The sequence below is a fragment of the Drosophila santomea genome, chromosome 3R (assembly GCF_016746245.2).
Source record: "Drosophila santomea strain STO CAGO 1482 chromosome 3R, Prin_Dsan_1.1, whole genome shotgun sequence".
Taxonomy (NCBI): domain Eukaryota; kingdom Metazoa; phylum Arthropoda; class Insecta; order Diptera; family Drosophilidae; genus Drosophila; species Drosophila santomea.
This window is the reverse complement of record NC_053019.2, coordinates 26,849,875-26,861,670: the sequence shown is the minus strand read 5'-3', so window position 1 is coordinate 26,861,670 and position 11,796 is coordinate 26,849,875. Positions and strand designations below refer to the sequence as shown.

General features: G+C 48.3%; 7 protein-coding genes across 8 annotated transcripts; 2 read left to right on the top strand and 5 right to left on the bottom strand.

Annotated features, from left to right (window-relative positions):
• Positions 1 to 24: 24 nt before the first annotated feature.
• Positions 25 to 612, bottom strand: LOC120453695 (mitochondrial intermembrane space import and assembly protein 40-B). The gene has a single exon (XM_039638516.2). The coding sequence runs from the start codon at positions 610 to 612 to the stop codon at positions 136 to 138; it is 477 nt and encodes a 158-aa protein (XP_039494450.1). The 3' UTR covers positions 25 to 135.
• Positions 613 to 627: 15 nt separating this feature from the next.
• On the bottom strand, positions 628 to 1,197 carry LOC120453696. Its single transcript, XM_039638517.2, has 2 exons — positions 1,037 to 1,197; positions 628 to 931 (listed from the first exon to the last, which is right to left on the bottom strand). The coding sequence occupies exons 1-2, from the start codon at positions 1,066 to 1,068 to the stop codon at positions 628 to 630; spliced, it is 336 nt and encodes a 111-aa protein (XP_039494451.1). The 5' UTR covers positions 1,069 to 1,197.
• A 274-nt stretch (positions 1,198 to 1,471) lies between these two features.
• LOC120453599 lies at positions 1,472 to 2,100 on the bottom strand. Its single transcript, XM_039638364.1, has 2 exons — positions 1,966 to 2,100; positions 1,472 to 1,887 (listed from the first exon to the last, which is right to left on the bottom strand). Exons 1-2 carry the CDS (start codon positions 1,995 to 1,997, stop codon positions 1,575 to 1,577), a joined length of 345 nt encoding a protein of 114 aa, XP_039494298.1. The 5' UTR covers positions 1,998 to 2,100; the 3' UTR covers positions 1,472 to 1,574.
• Positions 2,101 to 2,133: 33 nt separating this feature from the next.
• On the top strand, positions 2,134 to 3,524 carry LOC120453593 (DNA repair protein Rad51 homolog). The gene is made up of 3 exons (XM_039638355.2): positions 2,134 to 2,269; positions 2,328 to 2,884; positions 2,938 to 3,524. Exons 1-3 carry the CDS (start codon positions 2,195 to 2,197, stop codon positions 3,311 to 3,313), a joined length of 1,008 nt encoding a protein of 335 aa, XP_039494289.1. The 5' UTR covers positions 2,134 to 2,194; the 3' UTR covers positions 3,314 to 3,524.
• On the bottom strand, positions 3,515 to 5,652 carry LOC120453590 (PC4 and SFRS1-interacting protein). The gene is made up of 3 exons (XM_039638352.2): positions 4,770 to 5,652; positions 3,888 to 4,690; positions 3,515 to 3,829 (listed from the first exon to the last, which is right to left on the bottom strand). The coding sequence occupies exons 1-2, from the start codon at positions 5,451 to 5,453 to the stop codon at positions 3,929 to 3,931; spliced, it is 1,446 nt and encodes a 481-aa protein (XP_039494286.1). The 5' UTR covers positions 5,454 to 5,652; the 3' UTR covers positions 3,515 to 3,829; positions 3,888 to 3,928.
• Positions 5,653 to 6,101: 449 nt separating this feature from the next.
• Positions 6,102 to 9,690, top strand: LOC120453595 (dual specificity protein phosphatase 18). The gene is made up of 2 exons (XM_039638357.2): positions 6,102 to 6,400; positions 8,910 to 9,690. The coding sequence occupies exons 1-2, from the start codon at positions 6,318 to 6,320 to the stop codon at positions 9,508 to 9,510; spliced, it is 684 nt and encodes a 227-aa protein (XP_039494291.1). The 5' UTR covers positions 6,102 to 6,317; the 3' UTR covers positions 9,511 to 9,690.
• Positions 9,646 to 11,452, bottom strand: LOC120453594 (mitochondrial nicotinamide adenine dinucleotide transporter SLC25A51). 2 transcript variants are annotated; one of them, XM_039638356.2, is made up of 4 exons: positions 11,327 to 11,451; positions 10,698 to 11,264; positions 10,482 to 10,611; positions 9,646 to 10,421 (listed from the first exon to the last, which is right to left on the bottom strand). In XM_039638356.2, the coding sequence occupies exons 2-4, from the start codon at positions 11,246 to 11,248 to the stop codon at positions 10,107 to 10,109; spliced, it is 996 nt and encodes a 331-aa protein (XP_039494290.1). In that variant the 5' UTR covers positions 11,249 to 11,264; positions 11,327 to 11,451; the 3' UTR covers positions 9,646 to 10,106. The 2 variants fall into 2 exon arrangements, with proteins under 2 accessions (XP_039494290.1, XP_043862335.1); XM_044006400.1 differs by having other exon boundaries at positions 10,698 to 11,452.
• Positions 11,453 to 11,796: the final 344 nt, after the last annotated feature.

Genomic DNA, 11,796 nt, shown 5'->3' with positions numbered 1-11,796 from the left:
GATTATTTTAAAGAAACATTTACATTTTTGTATCGATTGAAGCCCGACTGGCCACCAGCCATGACAAGCTTTATTTATTTTGTACGAAGTCACACCTAGCTCTTATCTTAATGTAATGTATGCACGTACTCCGGCCTAAGCCTTGGGCACCACCGAACTGCTATTGGGGGTCAGCACCTCATCGCCGCCTCCATTGTTGCCCACATCCGCCAGCGGATCTGCGTTCTGGCCACCAACTGAACCGGCATCCGTGTCCAAGGCTTCGCTCAAGCCATCATCGTCGTCGTCATCGCCGCCAGACTTGTTGTACACGGTGGGGTACTTCTGGAAGCAGTCGCGCATCTTGGTGAAGGCATCGTAGCAGTCCGATCCCTTGGGATCGGCGGTGCTGTTCTGGAAGCAGGAGAAGGCCTCACGGAAATCGACGCCACAGGGACCAGTGGCCATTCCGCCGAGACAGGGACAACTCCAGTTGATCTTGCCGTCCTTGGTGATCACGCCCTCCGGCTTCTCTGGCGGCGGCAGCTCGATGGTGCTGGGCGTGGCATGGTCCTCCTTGGTCACGAAGATCACTTTGTCCTTGCCGTACTCCTTGCAGTAAGAGAATGACATCCTGATGCGGTTAGGCTAGTTAAATGCTACGAACTCCTCGGGGGATTCCTCGAAATCCAAGGGCTTGCGGGATGTGCTGAGCACCTGAAAATGGCAGGGCACGTCCTGGTAGTATCCTATCAGGGCTATAGCTATGCGAACTCGTTCCAGGAAATTCTCTGGCACCCGGAGAATGGAGCGTTTTTGGCTGGAGCTAAATTTCACAATGTCCAGTGTGGTCTGGCCACCGATTTCGCCAAATATACTGGCCAAGGAGCTGTGGATGCAGCCAAAGAAGAACACGGGCGTCAAAGTCACAGAGTCTGGATCACGGAGTTTCCTGGCAATTAGAAACGTGCATTATCTTAATTATGTTCGCATGATGCACGTGCGCACGTGGGGAATATAAGGCTCTACGGAGCGGCAATTATGGCCCGGAACTCACAGCTTCACGTCCAGATATTGGTAACCACTCATGCTTTGGGTGCAAATGCCAGTGCCTGTTTTTTGGCGGAAACTTCGGGAAAATTCGTCCAAAAGTTGCCGGTCAGTGTGTTTTTTATGTAATTACTCCCCTTGTTTGCTGTTTCTCACTGCTTCACAAACAGCTGTGTGCCCCTAGAGATGCCAATTCGGCTTATAACAGCAAGAAGTTTATAAAAATAGCCAAAAAAAATCATTTATAAATATAAAAAGGTGCAAACTTATTGCTTTAACATTTATTTTTAAATTTTATCTTCAAAGTCATAACAAATGTAATCCTAAATAAACTGTTATTGAAATGGTTTACCCTATTTGTGCTTTTGTAGCTTCTTATGCTCATGGCTACCACCAACACTGATTGCATTCAGGTTCGTTGTGAATGGCAAAAAAAATCGGATCACAGTAAAATCAGTTATAATTGCAATTCAAATTTTTAGTGACGGTTACAACATATAAAGTTCTATAATTAGACAATGAATTAAACTGCATTGGCCATATCCCTAATCTTCAAAATTTGGCAGCCCGGAGAGGGTCTTCTCAATGCTTTTCTCAAAGTCAAGCGATGATTTAGAGGACTGCAGTATCTCAAAATGACAGGGCATTTGCTGGTAGTGACCAATAAGCTCAATAGACATGCGTACTATATCATGCAGTTCCTCTGGCACTCGAAATACGACGCGTTGTTGCTGGGCGCAAAACTTAACGATCTCCAGTGTGGGCTTCTCCTCGCAGAAGAAACTGTCCAGGGCTTCAAGAACGCAGCTTCGAAACAGGGCTGGGGTCAAAACTACCGCATCCGGATCACGAAGTTTACTATTCAATAAAAATATACATACTGAATTTCAAAGGAACCAAGCTGGATTTCATTTTTCACTCTCTGTGTCTACTCACAGTTTAATGTCGAAATAGTAATGGTTCGCCATGGTGATCTTTCGCGTCCCTTTTAAGCGGAGACCACTGTAGTGATTTACGTGTGTGCGTTCGGGGCGAATGATTAACTCCTTTGCGGTGAATTGCGCGCCGTGCAATTTTTTGACGAAATTCTCTCACGCAAGACGAACAATTTAAAAAACGAAACTCAAATAAACAGTTTCAGCAAATTTTACTCCGAAACTGTCAAATGGAGAAGCTCACGAATGTCCAGGATCAGCAGGAAGAGGAGGAGGAGGGTCCACTCAGCGTGGCCAAGTTAATGGTGAGTAGACTGCGATCTCGACCAGAATTGTGGGCATTCGCTAACATCCTTCTTCCAGGGCGGCAGCATTACGGCAAAGGACATCAAGCTGCTTCAGCAGGCCAGTCTGCACACCGTGGAGTCAGTGGCCAATGCCACCAAGAAGCAACTGATGGCCATTCCCGGGTTGGGAGGCGGCAAGGTGGAGCAGATCATCACGGAGGCCAACAAACTCGTGCCTCTGGGCTTTCTCAGTGCTCGCACCTTCTATCAAATGCGTGCCGATGTTGTGCAGCTGAGCACGGGCTCCAAGGAGCTGGACAAACTACTGGGTGGCGGCATTGAGACGGGATCCATTACCGAAATCTTCGGAGAGTTCCGCTGCGGAAAGACGCAATTGTGCCACACACTGGCAGTAACCTGCCAGCTGCCCATCAGCCAAAAGGGCGGCGAGGGCAAGTGCATGTACATCGATACGGAGAACACCTTCCGTCCGGAGCGATTGGCTGCCATCGCGCAGAGATACAAACTGAATGAATCCGAGGTGCTGGACAATGTGGCCTTCACCCGTGCCCACAATTCCGATCAGCAGACCAAGCTCATCCAGATGGCGGCGGGCATGCTCTTCGAGTCCAGGTACGCTGGCTTATCCTTCAGTATACATCATTTAATGATTTAATATTTCGCAGATACGCTTTGCTGATTGTGGACAGTGCCATGGCGCTCTACCGATCGGATTATATAGGACGCGGGGAGCTGGCCGCCAGACAAAACCATCTGGGCTTGTTCCTGCGCATGCTCCAACGCCTGGCTGATGAGTTCGGAGTGGCTGTGGTAATTACCAACCAGGTGACTGCCTCGCTGGACGGCGCACCCGGCATGTTTGATGCCAAGAAGCCCATTGGCGGGCACATCATGGCCCACTCCTCCACCACGCGACTGTATCTGCGCAAGGGCAAGGGCGAGACCCGCATTTGCAAGATCTACGACTCGCCCTGTCTGCCGGAATCGGAGGCCATGTTCGCCATTCTGCCGGATGGTATCGGAGACGCCAGGGAGAGCTAGTTGCTTCTTCATAGGTTTAGATAATGCTAGGAGTGGAGCTACCACATTTAAGTTCCATTTCTAATGATGACTTATCCATAGATTAGGACAAAGTGCTGGAGCTCTATATTATGTTAAGAATTTAACTTCATAATTTAAGTTTTTTTTTAGTGTTTGCTTAGAATGTATAGGATAACGACAAAATAAAGCAGCCGTTGCGAATTTGTATATACCATCTATTTTTAATTCATTATTATTCAAAACATCTACAAACTTAGTAAATATTTAGGGGTCCGAAGCTGAAAAGCTTTTAAGTCTGGTGGTAATAATAAGCGGATGCGGCAGGAAAAGTCCCATCCCGAGCGCTGCACGATATGCACCTGGCAGGCAAACAGATGTAAGGTTCAGTAAGGTTCTCGTAAGGAATTTAATTGAATTTGTATCCTAGAATTTAAGCAATAGCACACTCGGCTCATTAAAACTTCGTCATCCAGAGCACGGTCTTAAAGTTGCCTGGCTTGTAACGCTTAGGAGTAACTGAAATAAAGGAGGGGATCTTGAAGAATTGGGTTTAAGTCAGCGAAATCCAACCTACCTTATCATACAGTTGCTCAAGCAGAGCTTGCTCTCAAACATTCACTGTGGAGCCGACTCGGCTGAACCGGCGGCCTCCTTGGCCACAACCAGATTGTTGTATCCGCGCTCGTTCATTCCGACGCGAAGGTTTTCGTTGATATTTTTCGTGTAGGTCTTGTAGATTTTAACCTTTTCGCAGAAATCGATCCAAAAGTTGTCCTCGCTCTCGGGCTCCGGATTGAAGAGGCTCTTGAAGCCATCGTATATGCCAGACGACACCTTGCGAATGGTCTGCGCCCTCTCCTTGAACTCCACCTCGTCGGACAGGTCCATTTTCCAGAGTTCCAGATTGCCCACATATCGGCGCAGTCGTCGCATTATGTCCACGCACTCCGGATTGCGCAGCAGCATCAACTTGGTGAGCTCCACCTCCTTGAACTGCTCGAGGATCTCCAGGCATTTGCCCACATTGGCGCGTCGCAGACCCAAACACTCGCGAAGCTGCTGGGATAGTTGAATGAAGTCTCGTTCCATGAAGAGGGCATCCTCGTGCTCAATGAGCTCCTCGATGAATCGCAAGGCCTCCTGCTTGGGTATCTCGCTGCGCGTTGGCTCCACCACGATCCTCTCGGGCATGGACTCTGGCTCGATTTGGCCGCTCTCCAGTTTCAGTTTCAGTTCCATGGCTTCTTTGCGGGCGTTCTCCATCCAGGCTTCCTCGGCAGCGGCGCTCTCGAAGGATTCTGGCTTGTTGTAGTTTATGTCGATTCCCAAACACTTGGCTGTGGGCATGTACACCATGAGCATCTCGTTCCGGATGTTCTGTGTGGGCAGAATTGGAAATTAATATACATTAGTGTCAGGTGGAAGTTTTCCACCCGCTGAATTTGATCACACTCACATTGACGGGCCGTGACCGCTTCTGGATCGGAGTAACTGCTGCCGTGGGCTTGGATTTCTTAACTGATTTCTTGCTGGATGTGGGGGCCACAGGTGCCGGAGCCGAACTAGCAGCGGGGGCGGCTGCAACAGTAGCCAGACCCTCGGTAGGAACCCTTCGCTTGGCCGGCGGAGCAGCTAATTCCGTAGTGGCGGCTTCAGCGCCTGCTTCGCTGTCGCCGTCCACATGGCGCGGTGGCGCCTTTGTCTTCCGGTTGCCGCTCTTCTTGGGCTTCTCGGCCGGTGCTGCAACAGGTGGAGCAGTGGGTACCTCCGGTTCCGTTGGCTGCTCCGTCTTGACAACATCGCCAGATGCGGGTGGAGCAACTGGCTCCGCGCCGCCGCCAAGCAAATCGATGGGCGCCGAATCCTCGCCGCGCAGAGCGCTCTCGATCTGCTCGATGGCTTCGATGAACTTGGCCCGCTTCATGATCTTCTCGGTGGCGAAGCGCTCCTTGTTGTTTGCGTACGGAAACAGATCCTCCACCTTGATGTTGGCCGTTTCGCCCGTGCCGTAGAAGTAAACATTGTACTTCTTGTTGTTGTTGCTCTTGGTGATTTTGGCCGGCCACGGCGGATAGCCCTTCACCTTGGCGAACACCAGGTCGCCAATGCTGTAGGACGCGGCCGCCTTTTCCTTGCCCATTTCGGATTAGCTCTAGCTCGTTCGGATCGCGTGCAATTCCAATCTCTTTTCACCGGATTTCTGCGGCGTCTGCTTTTCGTCTCGCGCTTTCTTAGATATGACACTGGGCACCGATAACAATCGATGTCGATGTTTTGCATTTCGTTCGAGTGGTGAGTGTGGCCAGCTCAGCAGACGGTCAGCGGTGGTGGCTCACATGTGCGCTGGTCGAAACAGGGAATGGCGGAACTGGAACTTGGCGGGCTTTTAGTTTTTGAATTTGGAATTTATGAAACTCAATTGAATAAAAAGGAGATTTATTCATGAAGTTGAATCGCATAGTGAAAACCCCTGCACTCTTGATAAAGTCTTCTTTGGTGTCGTGTTACTCAAGTTTACAATTAAACTAATGTTTAAAGCTTGAAATTGACTGATCCTAGTATTAATACATCATATTTAGCAGCTACGCCCAATGCACGCGGCACGCCCACCCAATTACGAGTTCAAAATCGTTGGCAAAGCTCCCACAGGTGGAAGTTCGTTGGCAGACGATGCCCACTTTCCCACCTCGTCGCACCCACACAAAACACCTTTGGCGCACGCACCTCGGCGCGCAAATTCACCACATCAACTCGAACTGAAAACGTTTTTCGAAAGCATTTCTGCCCGTCGGCCAGTCGTCGTTGGCTTGCCAAAAAGACCAGTATTGTTCCCCCCACGAGTTCCCAAAAGAACTTCACTTTGTTTACCGCATCGAATCGAATTGAATAGCCGGAGAGCAAGGCGGAAAATAGTTTTCAAATTTGGCCTGGAATCCGCGGAATTTGTTTATTGTGGAGCGTAAATTCCCGATTAAGTGGCGCGCGAATTCTTCAGCCCATAGACATGCAGGAGTTAATAGTTGGCGGCATCGCCATCAGCGGCGTTCCCTTTGCCAATGAGACTGTCGAGAAGGAAAATCGCCAGAAGTAAGTAACTACACGCACATGTCGCAGGTTCCTGCCAAGTACACATGTCTGTGCTCGACATTTGAGCCCGTTTCGTTAGCCACAAACACTAAACTAGCGCCAAACACTCTGCCCAAGGTCGCTATGATGTCACCTCGGCGAACCTTTGTTGCTGCCTACCAGCTAATTGGTTCAGTTTATAAATAATTACACCTGAATCGAGCAGCTATTCAGTTTTGCTTGGCAGAATAGTGCAATAAAATGCGATATAGGGTTACAAAGCCATTACTATGCTTTGGGGTGATTGCAGTAAGCATTGCCTATTATATTTCAGTTTCAGTTCAGTAATCAGTTTCAAGATATTCATAAAAATGTCATTTCCCCCTTGAGACACAAACTCCATACATATGGCCAAGAACAACATATGCAGCCCATTTCGCCACATGCGTTTTTCAAATACGATTTGTTTTTGAGCCAAATTCCAATCCGAATGCCGATGTACTCACATGCGAGCATATTTCGCAAGTGTCCCAATTTATTAAAGGCGGAAATCGAGTCGGAACTGAATGCTTTTCATTGAAATGCATAATGCATGGGCATGGCTGTATTTGAATATTTAAATATTTCAATTATTTCTGGCATTCTTTATCGGACGGAGGCCCTGACTCTGACAATTGAATTCAAGGACGGCATAATTGCCAAAATGAAATTAGTCATTTATCATGGGGCAGACGGAGGTCTGTCTGCAGGTCTGTCAAAGTTTTGGCAGTCGGAAAATGCGCATTTTTTGGCATCGAGGTAAATCTGCGAGCTCAAAATATGGGAGCTCAAAATCTGGTAGCTCAAAATCTGGGATGTAAGGAATCTTGCCTTTTTCGCGATGCTTAGAGGGATGGCTAGTTTGATAGGCTCAGAAGATCAGCGAATTCTCGCCACCCATTAACCTAGATTCCCCCGAAACCACAATCATGTGATGGACAATGGGGACGAGCCCAGCGACAAGGATTTCAGATTCCATCGCTCCGTGGCGAATCCATAAATAATGGAGGTGGAATTCGAAAACATCTCGATTTGTTCTTGCTTTTATTTTTGCATTCGGCGATAAAGTGAATAACGAAAGCATCGGGCGGTGTGAAATATTTTAATTTCACTTATTTTCAAATCAAGAAATTTTCTGCCGATGCCACTGGATGCCACTTTGGTCTAGTGAAAGTGACCGATGATTAATTTTGGCGCCGTGCCAGTGGAATTTGTGATTATTATTTAATGACGACGCCGAGTCGCCGTAAACATATAATAAAACCAAAAGGAACTATCCATTCTGACACACAGAAAGTGGCAATACTCTAGTAGTTTTGAGAGACTTTTACATGATTTTCAAATAAATATAACTTGTTAAGTGCCACAAAGGTGCTCAAAGGTATGCAGATTTATATTTAAAGAAGGAAACTCAGGTGAATATTTCTGCGAATTTGTTTAGTTTCTTGGGAAGGGTATAGCTTCGTCGTCTCGGAATCAGTCGAGTGTTTAATTTTACATTTACATTCCGCAGTGGTAGGAGCTTTTGGAGGGCGATGACAGCAGCGGAAGATGGAAGGGGATTGGCACCTTCTATTTGATCTCTGGGCGACTTCGACTGGGGGAATGTGGATGCCGTGGGATGGGAAGATTGCGATGGAAAGGGGGCGACGAGGAACCAGATGGCAGACCTCTGTTTTCGTTATAAAGTTGGAACTTAGCAAGTGTCTCTATCAAAATATGGATGGCAATATTACATAAAGATGGGATGACTAATCCCAATGATATGTATCAGTTATCTGAGGTAGCTGACCTCTTAGCTTAGCTCGTAGCCAAACAGACTAAATCCTAAGAGATCGAAGATGCAGTGGTTAGTATCCCATTATGCGATGACTGATCTGTTTGTTTACGCATTCAGCAAATACCATTATAGAAGCAGGCTATTTTCACATCGCCTCCATTTATTATACACTCCGCGAAACTAATTATAAACGGGCATTTTTGAGGTGCAAAGATACAAATTTGGCTATATATATATACGTAGGTATTTTGGCAATATGTTTATTGTTTGTGCCTACGCAGCGCAGAAAACCATGACGTCGACCCACAAATACGTAGGTGATGGGATCTGCTGGGATCTGGATGGGTTGGGTTGTTTTTCGATGGATTCGATGCTTTAGTTTCCATTCACAAAATTAACCAGAGAGCTGTGGGCCAGTACTACGCAGAAGATACACGAATACCTGCCACTTGTTTATGGCCCATTTGTGTGTTTGGCTTAGCACCAGTTGTTCGCCTTTGTTCGCCCGCGAAATGTTCCTATTTTATCGGGTTTTTCACCCACTTTGAAGTGCACCAGGTTATCCAGCCAAAATATTTACGCAGCACCATTTGGCAGAGTCCCCAAATCTTTTGTATCTATGTACATCCATGGAATTGCATAAGCTTTTCTTTGTTCGCAGAAACCAAAGTTCATAATACTTACTATTCTGTGCGCTTTGATTCCTTGCAGCCAGCTGAGTGCATCCAAGTTAGAGGACCAAACACCGTTTCCTGGCCTGTCCCGCCTCACTCCATCGCTGATCCTCTGCGGAGCTGCGGCTGTGGTGCCCGCCTACATGGACAAGCTGGGTGTGAGCTGCGTCATCAATGTGGCGCCCGAGCTGCCGGACACACCGCTGCCCAGCCAGAAGAGTCCGCTCTACCTGCGCATCATGGCCCAGGATCGCTCCGAGGTGGACCTGTCCAAGCACTTCGATGAGGCGGCCGATCTGATCGAGGAGGTGCGTCTCTCCGGTGGCTGCACGCTGATCCACTGCGTGGCCGGGGTCAGCCGCTCGGCCAGTCTGTGCCTGGCCTATCTGATGAAGCACGCGGGGATGAGCCTGCGCGAGGCCTACAAGCATGTGCAGGCCATCAGGCCTCAGGTGCGCCCGAACTCGGGATTCTTCCAGCAGCTGAGAAGATACGAGCTGGAGCTGAGGGGCAGCAGCTCGGTGGCCATGGTGTACTTCGCCTCGCTGGACAAGGAGATACCCGACATACTGGAGCCCGAGTACAGGGCCATGGAGGACTTCTACCAGCGATACCGCAGCTCCCTTAAAAGGCGATAGGCCGCCTGGTGTGCTGCACTTAATCTTACTTGTGATACTCGTACCCTACCACTAGCCCTAGATTAGATCTTTAAGTTGTGTGTGCTTATAGATAACCATGCAATGCTGAAACTTACATAAGATGTACGCCTAAGCTTCGTAATTACAAATACACTTTTATTTTCGTTTAAGAACATTGAATTTACCGCGTAAATTAATCAGTTTTAGTATCTTCAATCTTCAATGAATCACAAAGTCATTAGCGAACAAACAACACACTCGTATTATATCGCACATCATCTAGTATTATTTACACGTACTCGAATAGTAGCTAACTAAACCGTAACTCGTAGATTGGGTACCTTTAAATGCTCACGTTGTATTGTACTTGGCATCCGCGGGGCGAATTGAATAGATATACAGATATGAGGAGGAGGAGCTGGCGCTCTCCGCTTAGGATGTGTGTATGTACATTAACACCTAGAATTCAGCATCGCAACACAAGCGACTTACACGAGACTTAAATGGAACGAAATAATTGGCTAACTAAAGGCAGAAGTAACCGTTTGTGTACAATCAGCTAAGTTATATCTATTTCTACTCCCGAAACGTCGCATTTACTCCGAGGCCAGTGGCAACTGGGGCTGCTGCTGCATCACTTTCTTTAGGTTTTCGTACGCCGTGTTCATGATGCCCCAGCTGATGAAGGAGCGGCCTGTGTTGAAAGCGCATCCGCGGTAGAAGTTCGCAATGCGGCGATCGCGCTCTATGTAAATTCGCTTGCACGCCTGCCAGCTGCCCTCTGACCGCTGGCCCATCTCACTCTGCAGCGACACCTTGATCACGTTGAGCGGATAGAATATTGTGCTTATGCTCGCCCCGATGACGGCGCCAGCTACGAACTCCTGGGCCGTTCGGGTGGACACGGATTTCTGTGGGTTGTTTTTAGGTTTTTTAGTATGTTTCTTCAGGTGATCAGGCTCCATACTCACTCTCTTAGGCAACCGGCCGCTGGCCTCCTCTCGCAGCACAAAGAATAACGCGTTGGACAGGCCGTTGCGCCAAAATACTGGTTCAAGTCCCCTGTAGAGCTCCCGGTAGCCGTGGTGGGATACCACATACCTGCGGAAGCATAAAAAGACATAAGAAGTTGTCTATCTACCACAAACATACGCTTGGTGACCTATAGCCACCTCTGCCCTGCTCACCTGAATGCGTTTGGTGTGTTGGAGAAGTGCTGATGGAACTTGGAGTCCGCCAGGAGGGTTTGCACCCGCTCGAAGGGCAGGAGAATGGACTCGGCGCTACCGGCGACCACACCCGCTATCACCTTGGCCCCGTAGTCGTTCAGACGGTAGTCCTCCACGAGGTACCGCCTCGTCCCATCGAACACCCCGAACATGATGGACAGGGAGATGGTCTTCTGGGCGAGCGGCGGGAGCATTCCGCGGTACAGAAAGCCCAGTCCCTCGTGACGCAGCTGCGCAAAGGCCGAGGTGATGGGCACTCCGTGCAGCATCTGCCTGAAGATCATCTTGTAGATGGGATAGGTGACCGCGATGTTGACAAAGGCAGCGCCGCATCCGCAGGCGAACTCCTCCCACTGAAAGGAGCCAAAGAATCGCTCCGAGAAAACGCTGCCATGCAGCAGTTTCCCCGCATCCCCGTCTCCGTAGCTGTGGGGCCTTCCGGATGGAAACCTTTTGGGGGGCGGTGGGTCGGTGGTTTTCGCGACGTTTGGTGCTCCATCGTCTTTCATCTTGCTGCTGTCCTATCTTTAATTCGGGCGTGTGGAGTAGTGCGCATTTGTCACCGCGTTACCATTGTAACTACTCACACACGGGAATTGTGCTGGTTTGTTTTGGTTTCGATACGCATTGGTTTTAATTATATAATAATGAAGAAGAACCACGGTTTGACGGCCACTGCCAGTGTGACCGTCGCTGGACCTCTGATGCAAACCACAGGACTCTGTTATTCAATTTCTTCGCAATGCAAAAGAGTAGCAAAAATAATTGTGTCCTATTTAAATTTGCAACAGCGGCTTTGAGGTTTGTACTCGCGCTTTCGGTAAAGTTAAGATTATGCTTTTAACTCTTTGTGTAAACTAAAACATAATATAACGTTTATTAATAATATTCTTAACAGAGCGTTTAACAGCACTATCATTTTTTGACCGAATCACCCTATGCTCTGGACCAAGGACCACCCTGTATACCAAGAATTTATTTGGATTGGACTGTTGTAAAATCCACGACTTGGAGGCTAACAAATCAGCCTCCATAAGCTCAGGAACACCTGCTTCTT

What these genes read in the sequence shown, in the direction of transcription:
- LOC120453695 (XM_039638516.2), bottom strand. Translation starts at nt 612, where the DNA reads ATGTCATTCTCTTACTGCAAGGAGTACGGCAAGGACAAAGTGATCTTC.
- LOC120453593 (XM_039638355.2), top strand. Translation starts at nt 2,195, where the DNA reads ATGGAGAAGCTCACGAATGTCCAGGATCAGCAGGAAGAGGAGGAGGAG. An exon ending in TCAGCGTGGCCAAGTTAATG is followed by an intron (nt 2,270 to 2,327) that starts GTGAGTAGACTG and finishes TCCTTCTTCCAG; the next exon opens with GGCGGCAGCATTACGGCAAA. An exon ending in GGCATGCTCTTCGAGTCCAG is followed by an intron (nt 2,885 to 2,937) that starts GTACGCTGGCTT and finishes AATATTTCGCAG; the next exon opens with ATACGCTTTGCTGATTGTGG.
- LOC120453599 (XM_039638364.1), bottom strand. Translation starts at nt 1,997, where the DNA reads ATGGCGAACCATTACTATTTCGACATTAAACT. An exon ending in TACTATTTCGACATTAAACT is followed by an intron (nt 1,888 to 1,965) that starts GTGAGTAGACAC and finishes TTTATTGAATAG; the next exon opens with TAAACTTCGTGATCCGGATG.
- LOC120453590 (XM_039638352.2), bottom strand. Translation starts at nt 5,453, where the DNA reads ATGGGCAAGGAAAAGGCGGCCGCGTCCTACAGCATTGGCGACCTGGTG. An exon ending in AGCGGTCACGGCCCGTCAAT is followed by an intron (nt 4,691 to 4,769) that starts GTGAGTGTGATC and finishes CTGCCCACACAG; the next exon opens with AACATCCGGAACGAGATGCT.
- LOC120453696 (XM_039638517.2), bottom strand. Translation starts at nt 1,068, where the DNA reads ATGAGTGGTTACCAATATCTGGACGTGAAGCT. An exon ending in CAATATCTGGACGTGAAGCT is followed by an intron (nt 932 to 1,036) that starts GTGAGTTCCGGG and finishes TCTAATTGCCAG; the next exon opens with GAAACTCCGTGATCCAGACT.
- LOC120453594 (XM_044006400.1), bottom strand. Translation starts at nt 11,248, where the DNA reads ATGAAAGACGATGGAGCACCAAACGTCGCGAAAACCACCGACCCACCG. An exon ending in AACACACCAAACGCATTCAG is followed by an intron (nt 10,612 to 10,697) that starts GTGAGCAGGGCA and finishes ATGCTTCCGCAG; the next exon opens with GTATGTGGTATCCCACCACG. An exon ending in GCGGCCGGTTGCCTAAGAGA is followed by an intron (nt 10,422 to 10,481) that starts GTGAGTATGGAG and finishes AACAACCCACAG; the next exon opens with AAATCCGTGTCCACCCGAAC.
- LOC120453595 (XM_039638357.2), top strand. Translation starts at nt 6,318, where the DNA reads ATGCAGGAGTTAATAGTTGGCGGCATCGCCATCAGCGGCGTTCCCTTT. An exon ending in GAGAAGGAAAATCGCCAGAA is followed by an intron (nt 6,401 to 8,909) that starts GTAAGTAACTAC and finishes GATTCCTTGCAG; the next exon opens with CCAGCTGAGTGCATCCAAGT.